General features: G+C 37.6%; 1 protein-coding gene across 4 annotated transcripts; it reads right to left on the reverse strand.

Annotated features, from left to right (window-relative positions):
- Positions 1-1,816: 1,816 nt before the first annotated feature.
- On the reverse strand, positions 1,817-15,558 carry LOC103724047 (lysine-specific histone demethylase 1 homolog 2). 4 transcript variants are annotated; one of them, XM_039116471.1, is made up of 3 exons: positions 13,799-15,558; positions 12,937-13,520; positions 1,817-2,251 (listed from the first exon to the last, which is right to left on the reverse strand). In XM_039116471.1, exons 1-3 carry the CDS (start codon positions 15,336-15,338, stop codon positions 2,153-2,155), a joined length of 2,223 nt encoding a protein of 740 aa, XP_038972399.1. In that variant the 5' UTR covers positions 15,339-15,558; the 3' UTR covers positions 1,817-2,152. The 4 variants fall into 4 exon arrangements, with proteins under 4 accessions (XP_038972399.1, XP_038972400.1, XP_038972401.1 ...); XM_039116472.1 differs by lacking the exon at positions 1,817-2,251 and adding an exon at positions 11,942-12,351; XM_039116473.1 differs by lacking the exon at positions 1,817-2,251 and adding an exon at positions 12,280-12,368.
- Positions 15,559-16,510: the final 952 nt, after the last annotated feature.

Consider the following 16,510-nt stretch of genomic DNA (forward strand, 5'->3'; position numbering starts at 1 on the left):
AGTCTACTTAGAAAGCTTTATCAACAACTGATACAATGGAAGTGGATTTCACCCCGAAATTCTACTTGTGTTATTTCCGGTCAAAGTTTCTACTACCTATGATGCATCCTAATAATACAAACTTTTAAGCTCTTAATTTGATTACTTATATGTCAATTTAAGCTCCTTATGAGTTGGCCAAGATGCTTTGGTGATGTTTATTTGACTCTTAACATTTCTCAAGGCACGGGTAACCTATATCAGTTCAATAGGATGGTGTGGATGCAAGTCTAGGAATCAAAAGTACTGATAAGGGGAAGAATGTAAGAGAAAAAAGTAAGAACAAGAAGTATGGGGATTTATTTTAGGTCTCTACTAAAGAATAGGGCTATAAGAGACAAGGGAACAGCTAAAATTTGAGACAAAAGGTTGTATGAGTAAAGAGAAAATTGGATGGAAATATTTGCAAGTTTCATACATATCAAGGTGCAGTATTTCAGCTTACATCAGTCCAATAGGTTGTGACTAGTGTAGGGATTACTAGAATTGCTAAGAGGTAGAATGTAAGAGAAAAGGAATGAAAATAATAAGAATTGCAAGAGGGGGTTATTTTAGGTCTCTATGAAATAGGGTATTTGTAAGAATTTGTAGGGCTCTGCGAGACAAGTGAAAGCTAAAACTTGAGATGCAAAGGATCAGTCAATAGAGAAAAAATTGGATAGAAATATTTGTAAGTTTGGTACAGATCTAGTTGCAATTTGTGCAAGTATAAAGGATCATTTAGGTTAGATTTAGGATGTGATCAAGAATCTAAAGAGTTTAATTCGGAAAAATATGCAAGAAATCATTGATTAGGGGGAAATTGAAATTGTAGTATGAGGAACTTAAGCCAAAAGGTGATATGTGAAGGTTGGGTATGCAGTTAGCTATGGCATACATATATTTAGGCCACTGAATTGAAGAAAACTTAATCTTTGCTGCAGTTAGGAGGTGTCTACACCTTATATGGGGTAGTCTTGCACAAACCTAGCTCATTTCTAGCCAAATAACTACTTTAGTAACTTGCCTCCTAGATATCATGTGTGTATATAAAATATATAGATAGATAGATAGACAGGTATGTTCATGTGTATGCATATAGATGCACGTTCATACATGTGTATGGATCTCTACATGCATGTATGAATGTACGAATGAATATGGATAGGCCATGTGATGACAAGTCACGCTTTGGTTGCACATGAATCTGACTCAAAAGCTAGACTAAATGTGGTCCAAAACAATATGATGCTTCAATTGTTTCTCTTCCTACATGCTCCTCCAAATATACTTTCAATGACCATATGCTTCTCCATTTTACCATTAGGCTCACCTTCATGAACCAAATCCAATTTCAACCTTAAATTTCTAGCATTAATCCTTTATCAACAATTTACCCTATTACTTCCTTATTCCTGTATGTATTATCAGAAATCTTTTTGTAGATAGGGTTGTAATGATTATCTAGTTGCATTTATTTTTTTCCCATCTGTATGTGGTCTCATATATCAAAATTGATGTGCCCCAACCTTATTCTAACACATCGATAATGCATACTGGATGATGCCATCAAGATTGAAATCTGGGTTTTGATGGAAAAGAGAAGGAAAACAAGGAGCAAAAGGGGTTAAGTTTTTTAGAGTCAATTCACTGTATTTTTCATTTATTTTCCCACATTTCAGTTTATATAAGTCTTTAGTATGATCTTGCATGTTTAGGTCACCATGTAATAGAAAACTGAAAGAAGATATGTTATGTCCAGGTCAGCATTAACTTCTCCATGTCAACGAACTTGATGACCAAAGAAAGAGGTTGTATGTCCATCTCTTCGCACAATCAATAGAGAAAAAAAGAAAATAAAAGAACACAAGGGAAACAAAGAAAAGTAAGAAAAAAGAAGAGAAGAAATAAAAGAGAAATCAGCCCTCCATGCCATCCAACCTATTTCCCCTTCACATGCTAACAAAAGATATTTGCTATTTCTGCCTTTGTCTCCACAAATAGATTTATTAGAATATCTTTCTAGCATAGATTTTGAATGGGTGAAGAGGAGATGAAGTGACAGATTTATGAATGATTAATTCAAGTTCCAGCTTTCTCTTTTGTCTTCCCCTCTTTCTTTTATTTTCTTCAATCATTGGTTGATCTCTGTTGACTTGGAGCTTGCTCGATAACCTCTAGGATGCGTTTGTGTCCCCATTTGTTGAAAATGTTCAGCCTCTAGCCAAAAAACCTAGAGTTGAAATAAAAATCAGATCTTAAGATTGCAGGTCCACATGCATTTGTGCCTTTCAAAGTTATCAATTCCTATTAAAAACATCTAAGATGCATGCATTCCTCACTTACTGATTTTTTTCCCCATTTACCATAAAACCTCAAATGCGAAGTAAATGCCAGAAATTATGATTACATAAGTTCTGATCTAAATATTTACCATGTTAATTGGTATTGGAACAAGGTATTTGACACTGAAGGGCTTTAATGTATCTGGATTATTTTCAAATTCAAAATATAAGCCTATGAAGCCACAAAGAAACTCCTAGATATTCCATAACAATTTAATTCTGAACTTCGAGTTTTAGGAGATGAAGTACAGGGAGCCAAACATACTGGCAGCATGTTTTCTGCCTAGTGAGTGGGTTCTACGGTTAGCAGCGATGTGCTACATTAAGTGCAGGAAAATAAATCTAAGGAGGATAAGTTATCATAAATCACCAATTGAGAGGCCAAACAAGGAAAATTCTTGCTTCTTTCTCACAAAGCATCAGACCAATTCTATGGAGTTCAATTAAGGATTTGAGGCTCAGCAACTTTTTCCACACCAGATCCATGTGCTGCAAATGACTATCTGTAGTTATTAGTAGTAGGAGCTTTGCATATTCCATCTCCCCAAGAGCCGAGAGACTGAGATTACATTGTTATATTCTCTCTCTTGGATAGGTCAAGAGAGCAACATTATAATTTGGCTCCAATGCCTATTGCAATTCATATTTCGGCACCTACTAGGCAGGAAAAGTTTGAAACTTGACTTCAGTTTCACTTTTAGCCAGGCTTGTGGAATGTTAATTTTGACAATTTCACTAACTGTTTCAGAGATTCAATCATAAAAGTCAGAAAAAATAAAAATGAAAAGAAAAATATAAGCAAAACAACATAAGAAAACTTGTTACAAAGCATTTAAAGTATTTTATGATGTGAAGGTTCTTCGCTTAAGTAGTTTCAACAGTTTTAAGATGAAATTAGTATTTGCATGTCAAGAAGATTTATAAAGCATACTGAAATTTTGTACTACCATGAACATTTATATCAATTAGTTTGTGAACTTCTCTTGTTCAAAAATTCAGCAAATGTGAAGCTTTGCAATGTCTAGTACATTCAAATATTTCTTTCTGGTCAATTTTTAGTAGAAATGACAAATATATTAGATTTGTTTCTTTCTCATATTTTAAGGTTGAATAAATATTTAATTAAATTCATGTAGTTATAGAATGTTATATTTATTTTAAAAAGATATCATTACTATGAGTAACGGTGTCTTCTATTTAGTTGTTTACTTGGATCTCTATAATATATTGTAGTAAGGGCCTTTCGAAGAAATTGGCTTGCTAAGCATTATTTTTATTGTTTATCTGCTCTTTTGACTCTAGAAAAGAAAAAAGAAAACTATATAGTCTGTGTATATAAGGAAATAAAGAATAAACCAATATGATGCTCTAGAAAGGCATACATGGTTAGTTTTGTTTAATTTCATTTAAAATTGGTTGAACCATCAAAATAGACTGAAATTAGTAAGTTTCAAAAGAAATCATTTGAAAATATGGAAACACAAAATTTGAGGTCAATTTTTGTTTGATCTTTGCTAAAGGCAATCTTTTCCAACCAAATCCCCTGTACGCACGTATAGTATGGAGAAGTACTTAAGACTGCAAATCGTTCAATATTTGAACAATATGGATCTTTAATGAGAGTAGCGCACCCAATAAGGACGGCTACCACGTATTCTTAGACCGATAATGACAATTATGCTCCCTCTAAAGAGGAGAGAAAGCTCCAAGCTAAGGCAGTTCTCTCATTTGGTTTGGCCAATTCATAGGAGCTGAATTCCTCTTCCTCTGAGAACTGGAGCAAATACAATTGAATATATATAGAAGAAATGGAAACTTAGAAAAAAAAGAGTTCTAAATCCATATTGCTTTACTTTTCATTTAGTTCTGCTGTAGTTTCGGTTTATAAGGGTATTAGGTACGATCTTAGGTGTTTATAATGGTTGCTTTTAGTTTGTTTTGCTAATAAGGTTCTTAGGTGTAATTCTTCTTTATTTATCTTAATTCAAATCAGCATATCTTTATCCATGTTATAGTATGGATGACCGGATAAACAAGGAGGACCCTCATCCTTCTTAGAAAGAGAGAAAGAGGCCATTTGCTCCTCTCTTCTCATAATTGATGAGGCATGCTCACTTCTTTTTCAGGAAAAAGTAAATAGAAAAAAAAAAGGAATGGCAAAAAGGAAAAGGAAAAAAAATTGGAGAGCAACCATCATCACTTGCCATGAACCCTAATTCCCTCTTGCTCTAGCTATCCAAAGGAAACTTCTTTTCCTTTATTATCTCAAGCCTAGTATTTATTGGGATGCCTATTATGCAATCAGTTGATTGTATTATTAGGGGTTTTAAAATGTGTAAATAGGTGTAATGCTAACCTTCGAGAACTTCAGACTTTGGGATTAGACTAATAATGCTAAAAAGTTTGACTTGGGCAAGACAACTCAAAATCTCAAATGAGTAATGACCTATCCTGCATCAGATACACATAATCATAGCCATCCAACCTTTTTCCAACTATTTGAGGTCGACTATTTAAAGTCAGCTGTATGGATCCGACAAGCATTCCTATTTAGGACCACCTTTGATGTTATTTTAAGCAAGGTTCGCTGAACCGATACCGAGATCGGTACTGGTCGGCCATTAGTCGGTATAATACTAGTTAGGTACCATGCAGACACACGATGTAGGTTGGCATGCTGGTCATTTGACCGGTACACCATTTGTTTTTTCAATTTTTCCTTTCTTAATCTTTTTTTTTTTGAGTTGTACTTAGAAATTTGATTGGGATTGCTATCTATTTTGTAATTTTAACCTTGTTTTGATGTCTTTTTATCATGAATGCAATTGGAATAGACCAACCAATATATTTACAAGTAAAAAATACATATAATACAATAAATTCAGTTGATTTTAATATAATTAAAGCATGAAATACATCTCGATATCTAAAATCTGGTTGAGTGTCAATGTGCCTCGTAGACAACAGGATCATAATAGTATTCTAGAGGAGCTTCACACTAACTCTCCAAGAGGAGAATATTGTGATAGTCCTTCCCAGTGATCATTCCATAGTCCACAGAATAGCTACTCTGGGAAGAGTCATCCGTCTGAGATGGACTGGCCATTCGAAGATGCCGACCGCAAAATCTAACCCGAAAGATGGTTGAAACTATGAAAGATAGTAATCACTCGAATGCAACATCTTGGGCAATCCATGTACGTATGGGTCAAAGGCTATATTTATTTATATATTATATATATTATAATATAAGTATACATATATGCTTCTCGCCCTTGAAGACGACTCTTCAATACTTAAAAAGGTCTCTCCACCCCGTTCTTCGGAGCCCCCACTAACACCATCACCTCCCGTATCGCCGAGTTAGTATATGTCCCCCTCGAGCCCTACATTTCAGTAGACCGCCCTACACATTCTTCCAATCGACATAAAAACCAATCAGCCAGCACAGCTGCCTCCTCCCCACATAGAAATGAAAGGAGGATCTTCCTTTTTGTCTAGATGAGAGTCCCTTTTGAATATAAAAAAAATGATCAGCTATCTCGTGAGGGAGGGGCAAAACTGGTAAAGCAGGAATTGTGATGTGAAATAGGGTTCGATACGTGACTCGGCACCATCTACATCCAAAGACCCTAGTCCATATGCAATGTCATCTACCATAGCAACATCAAGACTTGAACAACCATGAGGAGCCCATCTCCTGTATGCAATGGTATCCTTATGGGCTCTACTAGATCATGCACCATAGTTCCTATCTTGTGTAGCAAGAGTAAACTGAAACTCACCGGTGAATCAAAAGCCATCCTAGGCTGAGTCATAAATCATGGTGCTTTATGCCTCGCTACCTCCCTAACTACCAAATGCATCATCGCTCAACCTGATCGCTAATGCCATGTGATGATCTGTGTAACAGGTCATCAGAGGACTCGTTGGTCTCCAAATCAGAGTGAATAGATTCCTCTTTGAGTCTCTTCAAAGAAGATGCAATTGTCTTTCCTCTACCTTTCTTGCCGGCTTGAATAGCTGCCTTCTTGCCTTGATTTTGTAGGAAGGATCTTTTATGCCCTCCACCCTGAGTAGACAGGGAACATGATGACCTCTCGTCAGCATCTCTCGATCAAATCACTGGAAGGATATCTCCGACAGAGAGTCATGGGATGATCAACTCTCGCCTGACCTCTATGGCTAATCAACTGGATGTGAGCATGAAATATATCGTTCTGGCTATTGCTCTACATCCACCCTAGCCTCCCTGGTTATAAAACTAGCTAGTTGAGGAGGCAATCCTGACTCATCCAGCTTAAGCCAATCAATCATCCGATCCTCTTCAGTATGCATGAAGTCATCATAAAGTGGATCATTGTATTTCAATTCCACTTCTTATACAATGCACTTCAACCACAAACGAATATTATAGTGGACATGCACAAGATCATTTAGCTCTTTTGTGTGAGACAATTTCTTTGTTTACTATGAATGAGGGCGAAGGTAGACCAATTACACTCACAGCAATTGGAGAAGACTATCTGTAAGAGGATCCAAATGGTCAGCCGTCTTAGGTTCTTAAATGACAGGCTGAAGAAAACTACCACATCTATATACTAATTATATAACATCCAAGTAACAGTTGTAGTCCATATCTTAAAATACTTGGATTCATTTTTTGCTTTGCTTACTACAACTGGCTGGTCGCCGAAGCTGCCCAATTATTTACTCGACTTGATAAAATTAACTCACCTCTTCCAGATAGTAGGCAAGGACTCTCAGATCAGGAACATTGCACAGGGTAGCAAGAAGTTCCTCGTCCATACCTATCCCAAGGATGTTATATTGGGATTTCGGGTTTAGATAGTAGATAGTTAACATAGTTGCAATTGATTTAGCATAACAATTGCACTTAAAACACAACAGTATATGACGAACAGGTATATGAGTAAAATTACTTTCTAAATGCAACTCCTTATTTATCTGATAATCACACCTTTGGTTGATCATGTCGATAAACTCCTACACATGTTTTCCATCTCCTGCCTGATCTAAGCCTCGGCAAACATCATGATGTGGTAGAGGAAGCCTATTAGGGATATCTCTCATTATCCATGACTCTCAGCACTCCATACAAGGAATTGATAGCTTCATAATCCTTTCAATCCGCTGCCAAAACTGCTGACACATCACCAAGCCTTCCACATGACTTTCCTTTCTGCTGGCTCGGGATATCTGCTCTCTTGCCACTTAGCACCAACAAACATCTAATACTAGCCTATTTTCTTCTCAATGAGGATATTGAGTGGAATGTAGTCTATAATAAACTACGTGACTGTTGACCTCAAGATGTCACCCATTGTGTACTTCCTCATCAAAGCAAGCACCTATGTGTGGTTGTCTATGAACCATGTGATGGACTAGATACTTCACTCTATGAATCTTCTATACTATGAACTATTATTAGTGACCACTTGCACGATATCGTGCTCTCCTAGCCGATCAAGCCCTCCATCATTCTAATGATATATTGAGCATCATGCACCTGATTAGAAATATCAACTTGTGGAAGAAAATTTTTATGTCACAATTAACATATAAGTCAGAGAGTTGATGATGCTCCGCTTGCTAGGACCCATCCAACTATCAAAAATCACAATCAACCCATACATGTCCCTCTCACTCTTTTAGGAGGCTACCCAATTCTGCAACTCCTCCATATTGCTATCTAGAAGATCATCATAGATATCCTTCAGCCCTGGTGGATCTACATCCTGTCTAGTTCTCTGGATGGAGATGAAAGTAGACCAGTAGTACATATTTTCTACCCCATTTACAGGATATGACTGAAGTAGAACCATGATGCAATGGCTCTTGACATATCATTCTTGTCCTTGACTAGAATGGTGACTATTTTCTACTACTTCGAATCTCTACCCAAAAAGGTATGTGGATTTACATCATGAATAGTGATCCCTGGTGGAATCTTCGTAGAGGACTTCTTCCCTTTTCTGCTAAAAAAAGGTCCTAAACATGGATGCTAACTGGCTGCCATCCCTACTGATAACTTTCCAAATTGAGGAGGTCCTTCTGAACTCCAGATCTACTCTGATAGCCCCCAACATAATCATTTTCTAGCCTCAAGGGATTTGAAAGAGGTGGCTGACCTTCCTCCGGGTGTGGTTTTGAGGCCAAAGAGTAGATGCATTGGCAAAAGTATATGTAGAAGCTGAAACTGCTTATTTAGAACTAGAGCCTGACTCATAGTATAAGAACTCAAACTGAGCCCTATGCCTGGCAATCTTCTCTATCGGTCATTGGTCATCTAGCCTCACCTAGATGAAATGCTGGATTTGCGCCTTCGAAAAATCTGGAACAGAGGCCTGCTCCAAATCTTTAGAGTGATATAATGGTGGTTGTGCTTCCTGATGTTCCACCACCGTCCTCTTCGTAATAGCATTTTGCTTCACTGCATTGAAATCGGTGAAGTAGTTCTTCATAAGTTGTCAGACCTGCTGTGGGTATTTCCAATACTAGGACGTGTCAAGGTAATCACTAGCAAAATGTTATTTTAATCTAATTAACCCTCCCACCTCGAAGACTATGTCACACCACTTGTATCTCTTATGGTACAGTTTAAGAGCATCTGCCCATGATCCAAACCAATCTCACAATATGGGTTCTTCTTTCTAGGTGGATCCATTCCTACAAGTCTATCGAGCACATGCCAAATATTTTTATACAAATTGATATTTAGATAATTAATTATTTAAAATTAGTAAAATTATATTGTAATTAAAAATTATCAAAAATATCAAAAAAATAGCTATACATTATCTATATGTAATACGATTTTTTTATAATTTTTACACTTAAATAATCTTAATTAATTCTTATATAATAAACTAACATTTAATTAGAAAATATATAGAGATTTTATTCTAACTTAGAATAATGTAGAACTCTAACAAGGATGCTACATGTACTTTTATCTCCAAATAATATTATTTAATTAATTATTTAAAAATAGTGAATTTTTACTATAATACAAAAAATCAATTTTCAACTTCAAAAAATATTTTTGAATTATCCATACATAATACTATTTTTTATACTTTTTTATTATTTTTTATTATTTAGTTTTAGTAATTTGTTATTTAAAAAATAATATTTTAATATAAAATATTTAAAAAAATAATTTGACTTTAGATCAGTGTAGCATCCTACCAAGGATGCTACATATTTTTTTCTCAACCCATGGGCATACACAAAACACCACTTATTTTCCAGATTTATTCAAATTTGGGTGTGTGTCACGATGCATATGATCACGCCAAAATTTAAATAAATTAATATATAACCCTAATCATGCTACTAAATTTATAAAATTTTTCTACCAATAATTTTATTTCTTTCATTTTTAATCCAAAAATATTTTTTTATTTAAAAATAAAAAAAAATAATTTTGGTGGCATTGGATGGATCATCCATAGATCTACAAGAGATTATGAAATCATGCCACAATCAAAATTTTGATATGACCTCCCCCCATTTTTCCATTTTATTGTTGATTTTAGGCTTCAAAATGAAAAGAAAAAACAAAAAGGGAGGAAGAGGAGAGGGCCATTACCTTTTCTTACATTGGATCTGGCTTAAATTTGGCAAAATCCATTCCTTTCTCCATATTTTCATGATTTAAAGAAAAAATAAGAGAGAGAGGGGTTGAAAAGACACAAGAGGCCTTTCCAACCTCCCTCCTCTATTGTTGAAGTGGAGGAGGGTAGGAGGTGCTTGTCACGAGACCAAACTGAACTAGTGTGAACCGTATAGTTCGACCCCTATTTTGAACCAACAGCGCGAATGTCCCAGTTCACCATCGGTTTGGTTCAATACATACTGAACTAGGCGGGTCGGGATGGTACAACGAACTATATTTCCAAGCTTCTCTATATCTGCCCCCAAACCCTCTATCAAGAAAACCATCAAAATTCATCAGCTAATAATAGTAGAGTAATGTTTCTCTGTAAGGTAGATAAAACCATCCATGCAAATGTTAAAAACAACAAATATAAATATTAGGGTGATTTATGATCTAGATATTTTTAAGGTAATTGAAATTATGTTTATTCAATTAACACGACTGTAGACTAATATAAAGAAGAAAAAATAGTTATTTATACAATTAGTCAAGAAATGATGTATCTTAACATGTCAACTAGTATTTTTGAACTTGCTTATCTTTTTGTGTCAACATGCCAAGCGTCGCCATGAAATAATATGTAAGCATATAAAAGCCAAAACATGGCCAACAAGAACACAATACACAATATTACTATCATTGCTCCTATAACAAGGAAATATAGGATCTTTTCGAAACATGGCCAACAAGAACACAATACACAATATTACTATCATTGCCCCTATAAGAAGGAAATATATGATCCTTTTCTTATGTCGTATTCAATTTTGACTAAGGCCTCATTTTCATTGTTACTCCAAAATAAAATCAAGGCATAAAGTTTGTTTTAGCTTTTCCAACTACTAGAGCATGATCCTCTAAACATTTCTCCATAGTTATGATTTAGATTCATCAACTTTACTCCTCTACCTATCCCAAAATAGTAAGGCAGTGTTTGGTAGGTGATATAACCAAGGAATAAAGAATTTTTTCTGTGGTTATAATGCCAGACACCATTTTTTGACTGGCGGAATAGCCTTATACCCTAAGAAGGGATAAGTAGGGAGGAGAGAGAGGGGGGGCTTTAATTCTATTCCACCAATTTGGTGGAATAAACATATCACAGAATAGGAGAAAGTTAAGTTCTCTAATTATATTTTTGCCCTTCTCCACTCTAAACATACAAAAATGTCGGAGGGCAAATTCAACCTTGTGACAAAATCCAAATCATCACGAAATCTGGTGCATGCTAAATGCAAGCACTTACTCTTTGCACTTATCCCTTCAACCAAAAGCTACCCATAGTCTATTCATTTATCATGAGTGTAAAAATATATGGGCCTAATATCAATGATCGATGTACTTAATTAAACTTTGAATTTACCCTCTTTTTGATCTTCACCTACTACCAAATTCGATCTCTAGAAGAGAACCAATTTTCCTAATATATATATATATATATATATATATATATATATATATATATATATATATATATATATATATATATATATATACACTATAATTTTTATACTGTGGCCAATAAATTACTTCATGATAGCTAGTTCAAGCTTGCATAGCATATACATTCTTACAGTTGGATACCACAATATTTCTTCTGTTATTGCGCAATTTACTTGTTTACAAAATTCCCATCCGGTAGCATGCCAACCATGTAAGGCATCTTCACCCATAAAATTCCTTACGCCAACCAAACATATCATCTTTTTCTCATGCCATATCCTTTGCATCATGTTCAAAGCTATTTCTAATCGAGCCCTTCAAATTGAAGAACAATAGACATACCAACACATTGATATTGTTCTTTTGAATGAAAGATTTTGGTACTTTTTTATCAAAGGCAACCTCATATATCTTCCAAATTATCTTTAATATAGAGCCAGCATTGCAAAAGTAAAATCCAATTATCCTCCAATATTGCATTCAGATTTTAGCCTTATTCACATCTCAAAAATAAACATTATATATTCTGCAAAAACATTTACACCACCAACACTGGCTAGTGGATGTTGACATCCAGTGTGTAATCTGTACATTGAAATTCTTGCACTTCATTTGGTCAACATATCCAATTGGGATGCTTCTTCCTCGATGCTCAGCATATCAGATCATCTCGTATTTTATCGTACACATTCTGTAAGTTGATAGAAACCACTTGTAAGTTTTTTACCTTCTCTACATCCTTCCATCAATTTCTTGAGCAAGTAATGATGGTTCGCTTTCCTCCCACATATTTAGTTTAGAACCTTGTTACTTGTCTATATATTTGTTGCATGAGCCACTCCAATATCTCCATATTGTCACCTACAAGTTTAAAATAACTGCAGTTTATATGACCTTTACAAGTCCTAATATAATGTAGATTGCTTCATCAAGGGAATTAGCAGAAAATAATTGACAAGTAACAGCCTATGATAAAAAGCCTAGGTGAGAAAGTTTAAGTTGGCAAGAACGAATCTATGATGGTGCAACAGTTCATCTAGCATGTACAAACACACACACACACACACACACACACACACACACACCAAAAAAAGAAACACAAATCTTTTTTATCTATTCAAAAGAATGGAGTTCAGGGTAAGCAAAACAAAGTTACAAAGGGCCTCTTTGCCCACTTTATAGTGTGTGTACAGTTGGGCATACTTCATCGTGGGGCATGTTTCTTGAGGCATTTCGGTGCAAAAAATGGTAAGAGTACAAGAATTGTAAATTCTAGAACCGTACTTTGTAATGCATGGGCCGGCGTTGCCTATTCCGGCCTCTTCGTGGACCACAAATGCTAGTAATCAAGGAACTACCAAGAGCAAATGTACTTTTACATCCCATAAGTTTTAGGCCAAATTTTTTGCATAGCAACATTAATCTACCCTTATCATCCCCACTTACCAGTTGTATGTGGTGTGCTTGCTCCCGGGATAAAATAGCATACAGATGCAAAGCTTGAAACTGTGAATCTGTCAACTGCCTTTGTTCCTCTGATTCTTCTTCCGAGATATAGCTCCTGCAAGCTTCATTTTTGGATGTTCCAAAGGTAACCCTCATAAGTCCCATTGCCTTAGGATCCTCCATTGTGATCGTATCGAACACAAAAGAAAAGTTCCCAAATGCTAAATCTGGCTCCTTAAATAGATCCAAGAGAATGTCATTGCAAAATCTCAAGTTCTTCTGCAAGCACTTCTTAGGATCAGCATTCCCATTAGTTATACTCCTTGAGGCATGAAGAATACATGATGCCTCTCTTAATCCACTCAAGAAAGCTCCATGCATTGTAGCTGGATATTCCCTAGTTGTTGCTTCCCCCGCAAAAAAGAGTCGTCCCCCAACATTCTCAGCGAGAATATCATAATCACTACCAGATGACCCTACTCTGATATGGGAGTATGAACCGCGACAAAGAGGATCGCTACCCCATCTTGTACAAACTGTTTGAATCGGATCGGGAACTTGAACACCTCTTGGACCATAGATACCTGCATTGTCATGGAGCCAAGACTGGAGATGAGTACAAAGACACAAACACTTAATGCTCAGAGAACAGTGTGCAAATGAAAAAAAAAATGCAAGGAATTTGGAGATGGTTAAGCTTGGATTAAGGTTCAGTTTGTTACGAATTTTGCTGTTAAATTGAAGTAATTTCAGCTTTTTTACTTTCGATGAGATCTTAGTGAATCGTTCAGAACAATTACGCTCAATTCTGAAACAAACAAGTAAAGCGAAGTCAGACGAAAGGATGCTTGAGGATCAATACCTCTAAGAATCTCAAGAACTCGATGAAGCAAAATGACCGGATCAGTGGATTCAAAACTCAATGCAGCTTCTCCTGCCACCAAAGCAATAAGCACAGGACCTCCAGAAACTGTATGATAACTATAGAACAGGAAGAATTCGCCACGCTTGCATCGATCCCTGTTAAGACAACCAAATGTATCGAGTTCCTCACTCCAAAAGACATAAGGAAAGACCATGGCCACTTTGTTCAGCAACCCAAAACCTAGTCTCTTGATAGCCTCCAGCTTCCGAGATGGCAATTCGGGATGAAACTTAATATTCCCACTTTTCAAGACACCAAGTGGCACAGTGCAGAGCACCATATCGGCCTGAAACACTTGTCCACCGGCGGCAACCACCACCACTCCCCCTTCTCCATACTCTATCCTTGTTACCGTCTTTCCATACAATATGGGCACGTCCTCACACAGTGCATTGATCAATCTCCAATTGCCTCCTGCAAGGAAGCAGTGATCTCCACCCATCTCATAGGGATCATCCTGGTCCCAGTAGGCCAGCGAGAGCTCCGTGAGGCACCCGGCATTAGCGTACTCCAAATTCGCAAGATGCCAATCAAGAAGCTCCCTCTCCTCGCCGCTCCTCGCCATGCCATACAACTTCCGAAGCCTTTCGATGGCAGAACCCAATGAAATGCCATCGGCAAACTCTCCCAGCACCTCCCTCAGCTGCGTAGCCTTGTCAAGGAGCTTGTTGAACACGAAATCCACTTCAAGATCCAATTTGTCATCGACATCCCTCCCGTCCGGCCGGAACAGAGGGCACCTGTCCCTGATCTTGTGGAGCGGAACGCCGAGCTGCCGAGCCAGGACACCAAGAGGGTTCGCATGAATGCCAGTGATGACGCTACCGCCGAGGTCGACGGCAGCGAAGTTCCCTCTTTTACCCATCTTCATGGTGTAGACTCTGCCGCCGGGCCGGTCCCTGCCTTCCAAAACCAAGACCTTGAAGCCAAAACCGAGGAGCTGCCGCGCCGCCGCCAGACCGGCGAGGCCAGCCCCCACGACGACGACCGACCCTTTGTCGTTCTCCTCCTGGAACTGCGCCTGGATAGCGGGGGACACGCCGAAGTTGATGTAGCCCCGCTCGGAGAGGAAGTCGTAGGCGCGGGAGATGAGGTGGTCGTAGTCGCTGCTTACGGTCTCGCGGATCTGAGACTTGGAGAGGAACGAGCGGACGTTGGCGCGCCAGCGGGCGAGGATGTGGTTGCGGACGACGATGTAGTCGTTCTGCTCGGCAGCGAAGGGAGCAGCGACGCCGGCGGCGAGCTCGGAGTCGAGAAGGGCGTCGATGGGGAAGCCGAGGGAGAGAGCGATCATGGCCTCAGTCTCGGTCTCGCGCTGGCGCTCCTCGAGGGTCTTGTTGCGCTTGCGGGAGGGGACGGGACCGCCGAGTTGGTCGTGGAGGAGGGCATCGAGGCGGGACTCGTCGTAGTTGGTGGGCTTCACCGAGCGCCGCCGCGGCGGGCGTCGGGGGGCGGAGGGGGGTGGCGCGGGATCCATCGGCGGCGGGGAAAGGTGGGATCTTGGTGGGATTTGGAGGGGGATTTGGGAGGAGAGGAGGAGAGCATTCGAGAGGGAGGGAGGAAGGGGGCGGTTGCCCTCACCTTCCGGTGAGCGTAAGGCAGCAGGGTGAATAAGTTCTCCTTCAGCTCACATTGGAAAGTTCGTACTTCCCTTCGAGAGAACACGCGGAGAGGGAGAAAGATAAGCTCAAGAGGAAGAAGAAAGGATTTTTACGTAATCATCATAGAATTATCTGAAATTGCATGGAAGTAGTCGTATTTCAGATCCGAGAATTCTGCAGAAAAGTTCCACTATTTTTACTTTTATCACAGTTTTTTTTTTTTTTAGCAAAAGAATCTAGTTTGGACTTTTTTCAACCGTTATGCCCCTGTCAACAACTGAATATAAATGTTAAGCTTACTACATATTAAAATGGATGGATATGCTATAGACATACAAGTTGGTGCTAATATACAAATATTCTTATAAATAGTTGACAGCATAGGAATATACTGATGTGGTATTTTTTAAAAATAAGATCATAAAATTCAACATGGATCTTTTCTACAAACTACAGATATGGCTCTTTTTTGTAAATTCAAAAATTAATTAATTTTTATCCGCAAAATTACATCAAGTTTAAGCAATTTTGCAATTTCAATTCACTTTATTTTTGAATATATCTTTGGGCATGTTAAAAGTTTATTGGTCTACCATGCTCTATCATGAATATGAAGGCAATTTGATGCCCACACAATACATCTTAATGCACACACAATGCATCTTTATGGACATAGGAAAAATGTTTTTGTTATAGTCATGTTAGCACCAATTTAATGGTCAAGTCCAAAGTGGACATTTTCTTTTAAAAAAATAACATTGCTTTTTTTGAAAAAGCAGATTAAGAAATAAATTTTCTTCACAAAAATATTCTATTGATGATATTGAAATATCTAAACCACCTTTGAACATTTTTTCAGTATTGAATTAGTTGATCAAAAAGCCTCTCTCATGTTTTTTTTTGTCTCCTACTGATGACTTCGAAGTGGATTTTGACTTTAAATTAGTCTTGCGCTTCTCTCATCATCATTGGCCAGTAAGTTCGAGGACACCCAAGTGAGAACCTCTTCTATATAATAATTCAGAAATTCAGCACTAGAGATTAGTAG

This window comes from Phoenix dactylifera, unplaced genomic scaffold, assembly GCF_009389715.1.
Source record: "Phoenix dactylifera cultivar Barhee BC4 unplaced genomic scaffold, palm_55x_up_171113_PBpolish2nd_filt_p 000092F, whole genome shotgun sequence".
Classification (NCBI taxonomy): domain Eukaryota; kingdom Viridiplantae; phylum Streptophyta; class Magnoliopsida; order Arecales; family Arecaceae; genus Phoenix; species Phoenix dactylifera.

What these genes read in the sequence shown, in the direction of transcription:
- LOC103724047 (XM_026800343.2), bottom strand. Translation starts at nt 15,338, where the DNA reads ATGGATCCCGCGCCACCCCCCTCCGCCCCCCGACGCCCGCCGCGGCGG. An exon ending in AGTTCTTGAGATTCTTAGAG is followed by an intron (nt 13,521 to 13,798) that starts GTATTGATCCTC and finishes ATGACAATGCAG; the next exon opens with GTATCTATGGTCCAAGAGGT.